At 34.0% G+C, this 15,245-nt stretch overlaps 1 protein-coding gene across 1 annotated transcript in view; it reads right to left on the minus strand.

The window, feature by feature from the left end:
• The window catches only part of ADGB (androglobin), a 166,218-nt gene that overhangs the window by 110,488 nt on the left and 40,485 nt on the right, over nt 1-15,245 (minus strand). The window contains exons 5-7 of the mRNA XM_061206749.1: nt 14,056-14,265; nt 5,892-6,031; nt 2,937-3,023 (exon numbers count right to left, since the gene is read on the minus strand). Coding sequence (XP_061062732.1) covers nt 2,937-3,023; nt 5,892-6,031; nt 14,056-14,265 — 437 coding nt within the window. The remainder of the gene's footprint in view (nt 1-2,936; nt 3,024-5,891; nt 6,032-14,055; nt 14,266-15,245) is intronic.

Here is a 15,245-nt window from a genome sequence, read left to right on the forward strand (position 1 = left end):
CAGACTTCTAATAGCCACTCTGTATTTCTAGTATAATACGGAGAGTTAGAAGGTTTTTTTTTTTTCCAAATGATAAAACAGTGCTAACTGTAGGAAAACATAAGAGGCAGGTCAACAATTGCAAATAGAGCAATGTTTCCCTTTGGTACTTCTATGGGAGAGGGAAGGGAAAGGCTGTCTGTTGAACATGTCACAAAACACTTTTCACCCTAATTGATTTTCATATGGAAAAAGTCAGTAGTGAACACAAGTATGAAACTTGAATACTCTAATTCTCCTGGACCTCTGTAAAACCATGACCATGACTGGCGAAGCCCCTCATGGGCTGTCTCTGCACAATCGAATCCTTTGTAGGAAGAGAAACATCCCACTTCTGAACATACCATGGCTTTGATCATGTTGTTCTCCTGCTTTCCCTGTCCCTTTCCTTCCGTCCCCTCAAATCAAACCCAGTCAATGGTAAAGGCTCAGATCAAGTCAGAACTTTCTCCATGAAGCCGTACCTGACCTCCGCCTGCATCCTTGGCAGATGGTGATTTCAAATTAAACATTTCTTGACAATCATTATTATACTGTTCCATGACATTCTTTTCATTTAAAATTATACACTTATATACACATGAATTAACTTTGTGATTTTATAGTGTAATTGTAATTTTAAATTATATGCATAGTGTGGCAGAATGTTCATAACGAAAAATCCTACAAATCATGACATAAATCAAAGAGAGCATATATCTTTTAGTTTCTGGGTACATTTAGAAGTAAAATGATAAACTTGAACATCTGAGTCAGTCTCATTTTTTTAGACTTTTCTCTGTTTCCAAAGGTTGATTATTAACTACCATACATATATCTATATAATATTAAATAATATAGTGATACTCATTAGAGGGAAAGAAACTTGCACTAATTATGTCTCTACCATACATCAGTTACTTTTTCTGACACTCTTACCTACTCAATCCTGAGAACAACCCTGTAAGATAGGTCGTTTTTACCTGCATTTTACATATGAAAAAACTAGGGCCCAAAAAAGTTATATTACTTGCAAAATTCACATAGCTTGAAATTGGAATAATAAGAATGTAAGTTTAGCTATATAGTTCTGACACCAAAGCTCAAGCTTTTTCCCCTTATATCATTTTCATAGACATTTTATAAGCAACCATAAAAATAAAAATTCATGCAAATTGAGCATCTAAAATCCTTCAAATTTTTAACTTAATTTAATTATTAAACTGGTCTTGGGACTTCTCTGGTGGTCCAGTGGTTAAGACTTCACCTTCCAATGCAGGGGGTGCAGGATTGGGGAGCTAAGATCCCACATGCCTCATGGCCAAAAATCCAAAACAGAAAACAGAAGCAATATTGTAACAAATTCACTAAAGACTTTAAAAGTGGTCTATATAAAAAAAAAAAGTCTTTAAAACAAAAGAAATAAACTGGTCTTATAATCATGAAAGTATATGAATAGTGTTTTCAGTTTTCATGTATGATTTCACTGTATGATTCTAGCAAGAGACAATTCCCAATTTTTAATGTACTAATTTTCTAGTCACAAATTACTTTGATCTCCTGTTTCTTTACCATCCTCTGATAGACTTCTGATGTTTTCATGCCTCTGGTATATTTATTGCAGGGAAAATTAAGGCAAAATTTTAAGCATTCCATCAATACTGAAGATAAAAATTTAGAAAAGTCCATACTTATAAACCCCATTCTCTCTTTATTTCTCTCCACTAACATTGACCATATCATGTCAATAAATATCCTCTTCTCTTAGATATCAGAAAAGGATTTTCCATGAGACGATCTAAAAGGCTGCTATCTGGACCTTTCCCAAAGGTAAAAAGCAAAATCAGCTCTCTTTCGGGAAAGTGGTCCTTAGAGGAGTTTGTCTACCCTCCCATTTTTTTCCCTGCAAATATATTTTCTTTGAACCAAACAATGGCTAGTTTATCCTGCTGAAAGGATGCTTTAGGTGGTAGAATCCAAGGTACTAGGACCTGTCTTCAGTCTCCTTTAACCTGGACACTGGGAATGGTAGCTTTCTAACAACAAAGATCAGAGATGATCCAAATTGATAACTGTACTGTGGATTTGATCTTCTTATAAAAATCAGCATCTGGATTGATGGCATGTTCAGATCTATTGATATAATTATTTTCTATGCACCTTAACCTGATTAATTTCCAGTATCAATGGTAATATGATCAAATTATGTGGCTATAACCTTTATGCATGAAACAAAAAATATTTGTGAAATTTTAAGTAAGCATTACATTAAATGCTCTCTCTTTGAACATAGACAATCTCTATATATCTAGAATCATATGAGAGAAAGACTGTGGGCTTTGGACCCAGAAAGATTTACATTCAAATATTACCTCCAGGTACAATGTACACAACTTTAGGGAATTCAACCACTCTGAGCTTCAGTTTTCTCATTTCTAATGACATATAACACCTAGCTGATAGGGTCATATGGATAATTAAATAAGATAATCTTTTCAGGACTGTGGGTGTTAATTAGAATAATATATTAAAGTGCTTAAGGCCTAACAGGCATTTTAATATTATTCATTCCCTAGTATGGGTAGCTAATTAAAAGTCGCTTGTACTTTTCTGTATTGAATAAGTACATAAGTAGAAAGGGACACCTGTAAATATTTTATCATAATAAATAATTAACATTGTTTTAATATTTGTAATTCAGATATTTAAGGATTAAATTTACTATATATAAGCAAAGAGAATTTATCCTGGTATTCTCAAGGAATTTTTTATAATACTATAACATGTTATTCTCCAAACATTTTGTAAAATGTGACAATTTTTAAAAATTTTCTTAAAGACTAAGAATATTTTAGTTAAAGAAACCTTACTGGGGAACAGATAAAAAAATATATGAGTTACTTAATGGTCAAACGTACTGGAGAGAAATGACTTCTGGTAACCATCCTGTGAGTGCGTGAATCACTGTGAACTCTCCCAGTTCTCTCCTCTCTGCTACATGGATGCTAAAAAAGCAAATGCACAATAGTATGGTCAATAACATTTGAAAACAGAGAGAGGTCTATAAAAAACAGGAATCTCTAATAAGCAGTGATATAATAATAAATGTAGGGGTCCTACTGGTTATACATTAGAGCATAAGAATATACTTTTCCATCAGTCAGATGACTTGTTTTGATAAGGCACTTAAATAGATCCAATGATAAAATTACATATCTATTACAAAGCATGCTTACAAGCTTTATTTTATAAATGTACTTATTTTATTTTATTTATGTCTGTGTTGGGTCTTCGTTGCTGCGCGCGGGCTTTCTCTAGTTGCGGCGAGTGGGGGCTACTCTTCGTTGCGGTGCTCGGGCTTCTCAATGCGGTGGCTTCTTTTGTTGCGGAGCTCGGGCTCTAGGTGCGCGGGCTTCGGTAGTTGTGGCTCGCTGGTTCTGGAGTGCAGGCTCAGTAGCTGTGGCGCACGGGCTTAATTGCTCCGCGGCATGTGGGATCTTCCCGGACCAGGGCTCGAACCCATGTTCCCTGCATTGGCTGGCGGATTCTTAACCTCTGCGCCTCCAGGGAAGCCCACAAGCTTTATTTTAAAATGTCATATATATAAAGCATTAACGTCATATACATAAACATATCCATACATATTATATATCGGGAAATATATATAGATGATATATAATCTATTCTATATATTCAATATATTATCATGGTCTTTTAAAAATAGGGCAGTGTCCTTCATCTTTCTAGTTTCGGTAATTATTCTAAGATTCCTATGAGGCTATGTATTAAGTCAGTCTCACACATGGCAGGACAAGATGGGCATCAGACATCTTTAATAAAATCCTTAGATAATTTCAGAGAACCAGAAACATCCATTCTATCCTGTACAGAAGAGTGGATCTGCCGCCATAGCATAAAGTCAAATGAGGCTGTGATTGATCAAATATTGCTCTTCTCATTTTAATCCTTTCGTTAAAATTTTTTTTTTCTGAAGTGATTAGTCTATTTTCATTATCACACACAAATGCCATATCTATGTTTTGCTCAGGAATCAGAGCATCAGTCCACCTTATGCCAACGGTGATGACTGATGGTGTTGACCGGCATACATGTCTTTTTCTTCAGAAAGAAATCTTACTATCTTAGTCACATGCTCCATCATATAAAAATTTACATTGGCTTCTTGTTTACAGATTATAAATTGTGATATGTCTACATATCTCAAAGATAACTAATATCTAGTGGGATAATTCACAGTCTAAACTCCTCTTTGAATAATCATATTAATATTCAGGATGTGACTGTGCAAACCCCATAAAAGTAACTCTTTTTCCTTTGCATATTTCATAGTGGTATTTAAATAACTACTAAATATTAAGTTTTTAATGTAGAAAGCTAAAACTCACATAAAATATTTACTATCTCCTATAAAATCTGAGAAAAACTTTTGGATGAATATAAATTGGACCATGTAGTGATTTCCACTGGAAAGCCTAAGAAATGTCTTACATTAAGTCTGGTCCTTTATTTTCAAGTTGGATTTGTTTATTTTTCAAAAATAACAATAATTCTATTACTCAAGTTGCTACAAAATTCTACTGAACTGTAGCTTTAAGAAAGATAAAATGCTACTCCAATTATCCAGGTCACGCATTTACTGCTTCACTGGCCTTGTGGCTCTAATTCTCAGAACTTCAAGTTAGGTCTGAGAATTAGGAACATTATTTTCTTTCAAAAATAAACAAACATAGTTGTCACCATTTTGAATACTTGGTAGTATTCAGCTACCTAAAATGATCTGAGCTGAGCTTTTAAAAATGATTGAAATTAAGGGTTGCAAGCTGGGTAAAACAAATTTCCAATAGAAAATTGAGGGTTGGTAAGAGAAAAGAGAGATGAAAAGGATGGCAGTAGGAGGGGTTGTTTTCGTTGTGTGGCTTTGGGAGAGAAAAAGGAAGCTGAGCCAAATGAAAATCCACAAAAAATCAGAGCAGGCTACTGACTGACAGTGCTATGTGTAATAATAGAAGGGGAGGGGGCTGAGCTTTGAGCAAACGGCTGGAGTGGCCTCTTGAGCGGCTGTGACACACTGCAGGAGGGGGAAGGGTGTCAAATTCAAGTTGGTGCACTGTGTGTGAGAATTCTCCCACTGAGCAGAGACACACAGCTGCCATGCATTTGCAAGTCAGGCATCAAAGCTTTTTTGCATCATTCAGGCGGGCACGGAAGGACCACAGGTCTCTGCAAGTGGAAGCTAAGAGAATAAACGTAGCAGACATGTCCCATACATGTTGGTTCACAAGTCATGCAGGAATATAAGACACAAGCAGATTTCACAAGAATATTGAAGGAAACATGAGTAGTTTTCATCCTGAATGTATAAAAAGGAACAATGTTACCAAAAGTGTGAGAAGCACACTGACATCCTTCAGAAGAGTTCAGGGTTTCAAGATTAGTAAATGACTGCTGCATATACAGAGCCTAAAACTTTAACTGGATTCCAGTATACATTATTCAGTATTTAGATGAACCAATATTTTCCCCTACAAAACAACTTCGTTCTCTCATTAAGCTGAAGATTAATTTTCCATGACTGACTTTCCATTCATTATAAGGAAACACTGGATGTAGAATAAATTTTTAGTATTTTTCTTGGAGGAATTTTGTCTTATTGTGGGCTAATGCAATATTTCAAATCAGTGGCTTTAGCATATTTATTTTTATACTAGAAAGTTTACATTGTTTGGAGAAAAGGCTTCTTAAAATTGAGTTTTTGAAAAATAAAGCTATGCAACACAGATGTATAGTTGTCATTGCTGTTGTTTGCCTTTTTGTTTTTATACAAGTGAGCGATAATTTTTTATTCTACTTACTCCACATTTGCCAGCTTAATGATAGCTTTAGACAAAAGCATTGGCCAAAGTTCAAATTCATAGGTTGTAGCTGGAAGCAATAGATTGTTTTCTTCATCAAAAGGCAGAAAGTCATCAATAGTTATCTTTCTCCAGCAACCCTAAAGATGAGAAGAAAGGAATATATTATCAGTGATTAACATTATTTTTTCTCATACATTATTGTACACTGCTGACATTATTATTTACTGTTTTATAATTTTATTTTAGCATCTTACATCTAATGACTGACATACTGGTATTCAATACTACTCTGTCTGAGCGTTTTAGCTTATTATTTTATTTAATGTAATTATAGCATGCCTATATCTGTATCAATAGTATGATTATTTATGAGGTCTTTTAGCACATTCTAGGGTGCCCCATCCTACATAATGCAGTACATTGAAGTGTTTCAAATAGCAAAACCAAAATACCACACAATCATGGAAAGTTTGGACATGATTAAATAACTTAATACAGTCGTAATGCAAATTCTGCAAATGTAACTTTAGTAATTATTTTTTATCCTTATATCCTCAGTGATCTTATACTTCCAATTACCATATTACTCCTACTCCTGTTTAAAGATCTATTTTTTAACATAAAGCTAATTAATACTTTATTTAATAAAATCATTATATTCTTACATATATACATATTATTTCATAATTAAAAGCTTGAGGCAAATGATAAAATTAATGATTGTGAACTCAAATATTTTTTTAAACTTTGGTTTTACATGTGAAATTTTAGATTGAATTCATTTCTTCCCCCAAGAAATATTTCAGCAGTGATGCAAGCATTGTGAACCCAAAGATTTGTAACACATGGCTTATATCTATACCATTGAATTGCTTACAGACTAGTGAGGGAAGGCATATAGGCAAATATAAAATGTAATATGTTTAAAATGCTCTAGGACCAGAAAGGAAAGTGTGACTAATTTTGCTTGGGGGATGTCCTCACAAGAAGGTGACATTTGAACTCAAGATTCAAGGAACAGTATAATTTTCCTAGGTAGATAGGAACAATAGGGTGAAAAATGCTTTCTTTTTAAGACACCTGTAACTGAACTCATACTGCCTTATTTAGTGGTTATATGACTTTTTCTTTATTTCCTTATGGATGATGTAGGGCAAACAGGTTTAAAGTCACAGGTGTTTAGCTACTCTCTCTTCTAATTTTAAGTGAAACAACCCAAAAGAATACACAGTGAAATAAGCCAGATACAAAAAGACAAATACTGTATGATTCCTCTTACATGAAGTACCAGGAAAAATCTAATTTATAGAGACAAAAAGTACAACAGAGGCCACCAGGGCCTGGAGGAGAGGGGAATGAGAAAATACTGTTTAATGGATGCAGAATTTCTATTTGGGATGATGAAAATGTGGAAATAAATAGTGGTGATGATTGCACAGCATTGTAAAAATACGTACTGTCTCTAAATTGTACATTTATAATGCTTAAAATGCTAAATGTTATGTTATGTATATTTTACCACAGTAAAAAATAGCAATAGTAGTTCCCTTCTTACACTTTGATTTTCAGAAAAAAAATTTCAAAGGGGCTATCTGGATTCCCACAAAGGAAAAGTTTTAAGTAGCCATAAGAACTTTGCTATACCAGTTTAACAAGTATCACCTGCTTCCAGCTGATCAGTGATGACATATTTCAATACAGAATGCTTTGATTGCTAAACACTGTTGAACTGTATACTTTACATGGGTGAATTGTATGGTATGTGGATTGTATCTCAATAAAGCTGTTACATAAAAATACACAAGGATGAATGTTCAACATTACATATCTAAAACATAATTTGACTAAGGTTATAATAATTTTCACTGATATTAGTACATTGGTTAGTTGCCTCCTTTAAGTTTATGAGTAAATGAAATGTTATGTATATATAAACACAAATAATTTTTGAAACCTCATCATAGGGCATTGAATTATTATTGCATTTGGTATTTTTTTGTCACTGCATGTAAATGATGTATATTGGACATTTTTCCTGAGTTTACTGTGTTAGTGCCACATAATTTTAAAAGACCATTAAAATGTTTAATTATAGAACGCTTGTAAAGAACGATACCTTTTTGTTAAGATAAACATAGATTAATAAAAGGTACTTTAGAATACAGTCATGTTCAAATTTTATTATTTTCCATACTTCAAGTTCAGGTCACAATAACTAAATGGCTACATATATTTATACCCTCTTCCTCCTACGACCACCCTGAAAGGAAAATAAAAAATTTGTTTTATAATTAATAGTTCAAATCACAATTACAAAAGATCAAGAAAAGAGTAATCAGTGGACAGAGATTTCAGCAAAAACCTGAATGGTCATAATTATATGAATGCGATGGAATTCTGACTTCGCTTCCCTACTTCTACTGCAGTAATAGGTGGTGCCTTCCCACTCAGGTTAGAGCTCTGACTTCTGCACTTGCTCTGAAGTAAACAAAGCAGTTTCTCTCCCCAGAAGAGTCAGTGGGAAGAACTGACTTCCATCTTCCTCCTGCAGTAAAGAGGAGGTGCCTGGCCTGGTAGAACCTATTGGAGGAACTCTTATTTCCACACCCTACCCATGCAGTAATGAGGCACACTTCCCCCTCCTCAGGTGGTGATAAGGAGATTGTGGGATGGAGTCTTATCCTCTGGGTAACAGAATAGCACTATACAGGTGTTACAAACTAAATTGAGATTTGAAACAAAGCCCACAAAAGTGATCCAGGGTGTGCATTCCAAATCTAAACAGGCTGACTACTTGCTAAAATAGAAATTTTAATTAGAAACCACAGTCATAAGACATAACACAAATAATGTCCAGGAAACTGTCCAAAATTTCTCATCATACAAAAACCCAGGAACATCTCAATTTCAATGAGAAAATACAATCTACAGACCGCAAAATCAAGATAACAGAGAGGTTGTAATTTTTAGGTAGGAACTGTAAATATGCTATTATAAAAATGCTCCAACAAGTAATTATGAACACTCTTGAAACAAGTGAAAAATAGAAAATCTCAGCAAAGAAATAGAAAATATGAAAGAGGAAAAAATAGTAATTTTGAATTTAAAATTAAACAATAAACAAACAGACCACTTAATAGCAGAATGCAAATGACAGAAATTAGTGAACTGCAAGTTATATCAATAGAAATTATGAGCAATAAGGGAGATATAGATTGAAAAAATAATATGAGCCTCAGGGGCCTGTAAGACAATGCAAATATATATAACATTCATGTCATTGGAGTCCAAAAAAAAAGAGGGACAAAGAATGTAGAGCTGAAGTAGGTTTGAAGGAATAATGGCTGAAAACTTCTCAAATTTATCATAAAACATAATCTTACAGATTTATGGAGCTCAGAATACCCAAAACAGGATAATTCCAACGAAATCTACACCCAGAAATCTACACATATGTTAAATTCAAAATCCTAAAAAACAAGACAGAAAAAAGCCTGAAAGCAGCCAATGAGAAAAGACACATTACCTATAGGAGAACAGCAGATTGCTCCCCAGAAACCACAGAGGCCAGAAGAAAGTAGCACACGATGCTGAAAGAAATAAACTGTCAACCCCGAATTCTGTACCGAGTGAAAATATTCTTTAGGAATAAAAGTGAAACAAAAACATTTTTAGGTAAAGGAAAGATAAAATAATTTGTCACCAGGAGACTGGCTTGAAAAGAGTGGCAAAAGGAAATTCTTCAAAGGCAAAAAAAGAAAAAAAGAAAATGGAACATTAGGAATGAAGAAAGAGCAAAGGAAAGAGTAAGCACATTGCTAAATGATAGAGTATTAGCTTACTCTTGAGCTTTTAAAATTATTTTTGACACTTAAAAGCAAAATTTTTCATGAGGGTCTCAATATATGTTCAAGAAACATTTAAGACAACGATACTAAAGAGGGAGGGGTGTAAAGGGGTCTAAAAGGTGGTAGTTATATTCCAGTTTAAGTGGTAAAATGTTGATATTAGTGGACTGTGATAAGCTATGCATGTATAATTTAATCCCTAGAGCCACCACTACAAACAAATGTATACAAAGAGATATACTCAAAAACACTAGGGATACTAATTCTAAAAGATATAATACATGCACTCCAATGTTCAAAGCAGCATTATTTACAATAGCCAAGACAGGGAAGCAACCTAAATGTCCATCCACAGATGAATGGATAAAGAAGATGTGGTACATATATACAATGGAATATTAATCAGCCATAAAAAAATGAAATAATGCCATTTGCAGCAACATGGATAGACCTAGAGATTATCATACTAAATGAAGTAAGTCAGACAGAGAAAGACCAATATTATATGAGATCACTTATATGTGGAATCTAAAAAATAATACAAATGAATCTATTTACAAAACAGAAACATACAGACATAGAAAACCAATTTATGGTTAACAAAGAGGAACAGGGGGAGGGATAAATTAGGAGGATGAGATTAACAGATACTCACTACTATATATAAAATAGATAAAAAACAATGATTTACTGTATAGCACAGGGAACTATATTCAACATCTTCAATACCTATAATGGAAAAGAATCTGAAAAATATATATATACACATATATAACTGAATCACTTTGCTGTATACCTGAAACTAATACAATATTGTAAATAACTATAGTTAAAATAAAACACCAGAGATAAACAAAATGGAATCCTACAGAATGTTCAGGAAATGAATAAGAGGACAGAAAAAGGAAATATATAAAATCTGACAGAAGTAACAGAGTAGACAAAATTGCGGACAAGACCCAATTGTATCAAATATAAATTACACACAAATTAAAATACAAGAGTAACTTGGATATACTTATCAAAATTAAGAATTTGCATATATTTTGACAGAAAAATTACACATGTAGAAAGCTGAGAAAAGTCACATAAATGGGAAGAAATATATACACGAAGACGCTATTTTAGAGCATTGTTTGTATTGGTAAAACACTGGTCATAACCTAAACGTCTGTCAATATGAAATTAGCAAAATACATATTGAGTCATCTCTTGGTATCTGTGGGGGACTGGTTCCAGAATCAGCCACATATACTAAAATCTGGGGATACTCAGGTCCCCTAGTTGACCCTCCTTATCTGAGGATTCAACCAAGGGCAGATCATAACCATAGTGCTGTATTTATTGAAAAAAATATTTATTGAAAAAAATACACTTATAAGTCGACCTGGGCAGTTCAAACCTATGTTATTCAAAGGTCAACTATAGTTATTGTCATCTTTAAACAATGGAGTGCAAGGTAGATCAATAAATATTAGCATAAAAAATGTCCATGGTTAGGAAAAAAAATACAGAATGATGAGTACTGTATGATCTTACTGTCGGTATAGATTATATATAGTAGGTTTACATATATTTGTAAGAAAAAGTTTAGGAGCATATACAGAAATCATTTACTATGATTGTCTGGGTAGGTAGAGTCATAGGGAACTTCCATTGGCTAATTTAAACATTTTAATAATGTTTGAATTTTTTTAATAAAAGCATATATAATGTTAATAATAATGAACTGAGAACAAAAACATTTCCATTTTGGAAAAATGTAATTGAATGATGGAAAAATAATTTGTCATGGCATATACCTTGAAAACACTGTTTAAAGAACAAAATGTCACTGGGTGGGAGAGAGTTTGTTTCAAATGCTGACTGCAGGCTCTGCCCAGAGACTGTGGGGTGGGGGGTATGGGAAACATGATGGTGATGTTGATGCTGGTGTGTTCTGCACCCCACAGTTTGAGAAACTCTGAATTCTACGATAACATAGTGCTTAAAGAGTTAAGCACTTAATAAGTTAATTAACAAAGGTTAATCAGAAATAAAAGATAATATGATTTTTATATGGATAGACAGATGGCAACAGGGGAAAAGTATTGGTCTCAAGGTGTGAGATTCTCTGTTTATTCAGAGATAAACGAAAGCACTCAGAGAAAGGCTGCCAAGAGCAATACATATCTGAAGTGGAGAGCAATAACTTAATTGCTTCTTTCAAGGAGCCCAAGGAATGCTGACATTGAAAAGCACCTGAGGAGGCCACATGTGGCCCAGTAGCAGTGTTATCACTGCCAGGTGAAAGAAGAGAGAAAACTTCTCTGTTTTATAATACTGTTTTTTATGCTACCCAATAAATTTTTGATTGATGTCAAAGAACCTTGAGGCTATTTACTTACAATCCAAACTGGAAAAAATGGAAAAACTTTTACAGAAGAAACAATATGCTGGTGCAAAAATCTGAACTTTAAATGTCATGCCTAGAGGCTCTCATTGGTTGGTTTACTTTGAAGAAATGACTAAGGTGATTGCTTCAAGAGACAACAGGAAAGGGGGAGAAGAATATATGTAATAATGCAGAGAAGGAAAAATCAATGTCCAATAAGAAACAAATGAGAAAGTATCAATAAATGGAAGAAAACAAACAGTGAGGTGTGTGCCTTAAGGTGTACAAGATGGGACAGTGGAAGGAAAATAGATGTAGGGTAGAGGATGTATCTCCAGTACATTATCCTGAATCAAGCAGTAGAGGGTAACAAAGAATATTCTTACGAACACCTTTCTTAAATATTTGCAGTGAAAACCAAAGGATATACATGTAAATAGTGAATTAGAATTGGAAGAGGAAAAAAATGAAAAATTAAATTGTGTATGTCTGGAAAGGGACAAGAAAAGAAAGTAGCAATATACTTTATCTTGTCAGAAATAATTTACTCTAATACTTTATTACACCTCATCTGCAAAGAGGTGTTGACTCAGCCTCACCATCTGGGAATTAGGGAGAGAGAGGTAGAAATGTCTGCTCCCAGCCCAGAGAGAACAGATTTCTACCAGCCAGAAAACCACGTAGCCATCTCTATCACATGAACACAGCCTCTGAAACAGCAAAGTTCTTGTTTTGGTCCCTTTAAAAATTGCATCTGTCTATCTATTTATTATCATTGCTATCAGTATTCTTCTATATCCTTCTAGGACTACAGTCCCAATTTTAAAGAATGGACCAAAGGAGAGGAGGGCTAGCAGGAGAGTGTTGCAATTCGGCTTGTGTATTTATTTTACAAAAAGAACTGTAGATTGGACCAACTGTGAAAATAAGAAATATATATTTGAACAAAAGACCTGGAAAAAGAAAACATTTAGAAGGTAATAGCTTCTTATATATATTTCCATATACTAATGAATACACTAAGTGGATGGGATGCTGGATGCTTCAAACTCAGTGCTATAGAGAAAAATGAAGCAGAGACAGGGGAGAGAGTGTCAGGGTTTCAGATAGGGTGGAGAGTAAAGGCTCAGAATGAGTGTCTGAAACACTAAACCCAGGAGACACTCGGGCATTCTAAAACAAAAAGGTTATTATCCATGTATTCCATATGTAACCAAATTATCATTCATATAACAATCATACATAAAGGAAAATAGGCCTCAATATTAAGTTACCCCAAATAAATCACATGTATATTCTAAGTGAATAAAACTTTGGAATGCATACTCCATCTGAATGAAAGATGAATCAAAATAAAATACTCAAGAGAGAGGAAACTGTATTAAAAAAAAAACAATGATGAGGACTAACCCCTTTATATATAGAATAAGGGATAAATAATTATAAATATGTGTTCAAAATAAATACTAGAAAAAATGTTTACTCAAAAAACATATATACCAAGAAAACATTGAAATAAGAGTATTAGGTGGATTTTATTCTAAAAAACCAAAACAAACTATAAATTCATAATAATTAAAGCAATATGGTATCTGAATAGGATAAGGAAGATAGTGAAAGAAAATAGAATCCAAAACCAAACACAGTCAAATTGGAAATTAGTGTATGATAAAAGTGGTTTTTAAAATCAGTGGTAAAAGGTAGAAGATTCAGTATGTAATGCTGGGGCAACTGGCTGAGGCTTTGGAATAAAAAATAAACCAGTTCTTCATTTCTCACAGTAGATAAAACAAAAGATCCAGACATTAGAAAGATCCAGACAGCTGATAGCCTTCGTAAACTGCCTCATCTTCTACTAGCTTCATTATCGGCATGTAAGAAAACTATATTTCAATATGAAAGACAAACAAATTTTTAATGCACGTGAACACAAACTTACCATCCAGTAAAGTTTCACAACATACTTTCCATAGCTATTGAACAAGGGAATGTGACCCTTCACAGCCTTGCACAGAGAGTAAATGTGTTCCCAGGGCTTCCAGACCAGAAGAGGAGGTTCCCCTGCAGTCCCTTTAGAATAATTGCTCAAAGCACCCCCATTGAATATCTTCCACATGGCGTAGATTTCGCTGATAATCCATCTCATCAGCTAGAGATAAAAACCAGTAGTGTTCATTAGTTATTTTTCAGTTGTTGGCACTGTAATTTGAAAGGGGGTGTGGAGAATAGTTGAAAATCTACTTCCAGTGGTAATGTTAGATTCTACATGTAGTATATCCCACATTTTGATTTCTGACCTACAGAATGGTCATAGATCTTGCTTTTGTTTTCAAAAAATATAGTCACAATACAAGCTAAAAAGTCTTAGCTAAGAGCTGTCTTCCAGAGTAAACTGTCAGTGATTTGACATTGACCTCCATATTAGTTGTGTGCACGTGTGTGACAGAAAAGGAGGGAGGAGAGAGGGAGACTGAATGTTTCTGAGAGCAATGATGATTTTATTTTGGAATTAACATTATATAAAGGATTGAGCTACTCTTCTGTAAATGTTGAGAAGTTTGAGAAGGAAATGATCCCTTTAAGCCTATAAAACCAATTAGACAAGCAACGAGACGTGGGAAAGAATTAAAATTACACATACACTTAACTCTACTCTAAGTCTCATATTCATGTGTTGATCTGCAGGTGCAGAAGTGCTCCAAGTAAAACTCCCAACTGCAGGGTTTTCAACAGGCAGCAAGGCACAGTGGAGAGTTGAACTTCAGAGTATGTTTTACTGCCTGGTTTGTAAGGAGATTAAATACTTGAGACTAACATCATAAGATTTATGTTTTCCTTGATTTGGTTATCTAGAAAATTTCTTAAAGTTTGGTTAAGTTGAAAAAGACAAATCAGATATCCTCCTGTATACCTGGAGATTTTACTACAGAATTATTTTATACTTCCTTTGTGGAATCTAAAATATGACACAAACGAACCTACCTGCGCAACAGAAAGACTCACAGACATTGAGAACAGACTTGTGGTTGCCAAGGGGGAGGGGGATGAGGGAAGGATGGAGTAGGAGTTTGGGCTTAGCAGATGCAAACTATTATATACAGAATGGATAAACAACAACATCCTACTGTA

Source organism: Eubalaena glacialis, chromosome 12, assembly GCF_028564815.1.
Source record: "Eubalaena glacialis isolate mEubGla1 chromosome 12, mEubGla1.1.hap2.+ XY, whole genome shotgun sequence".
Taxonomy (NCBI): domain Eukaryota; kingdom Metazoa; phylum Chordata; class Mammalia; order Artiodactyla; family Balaenidae; genus Eubalaena; species Eubalaena glacialis.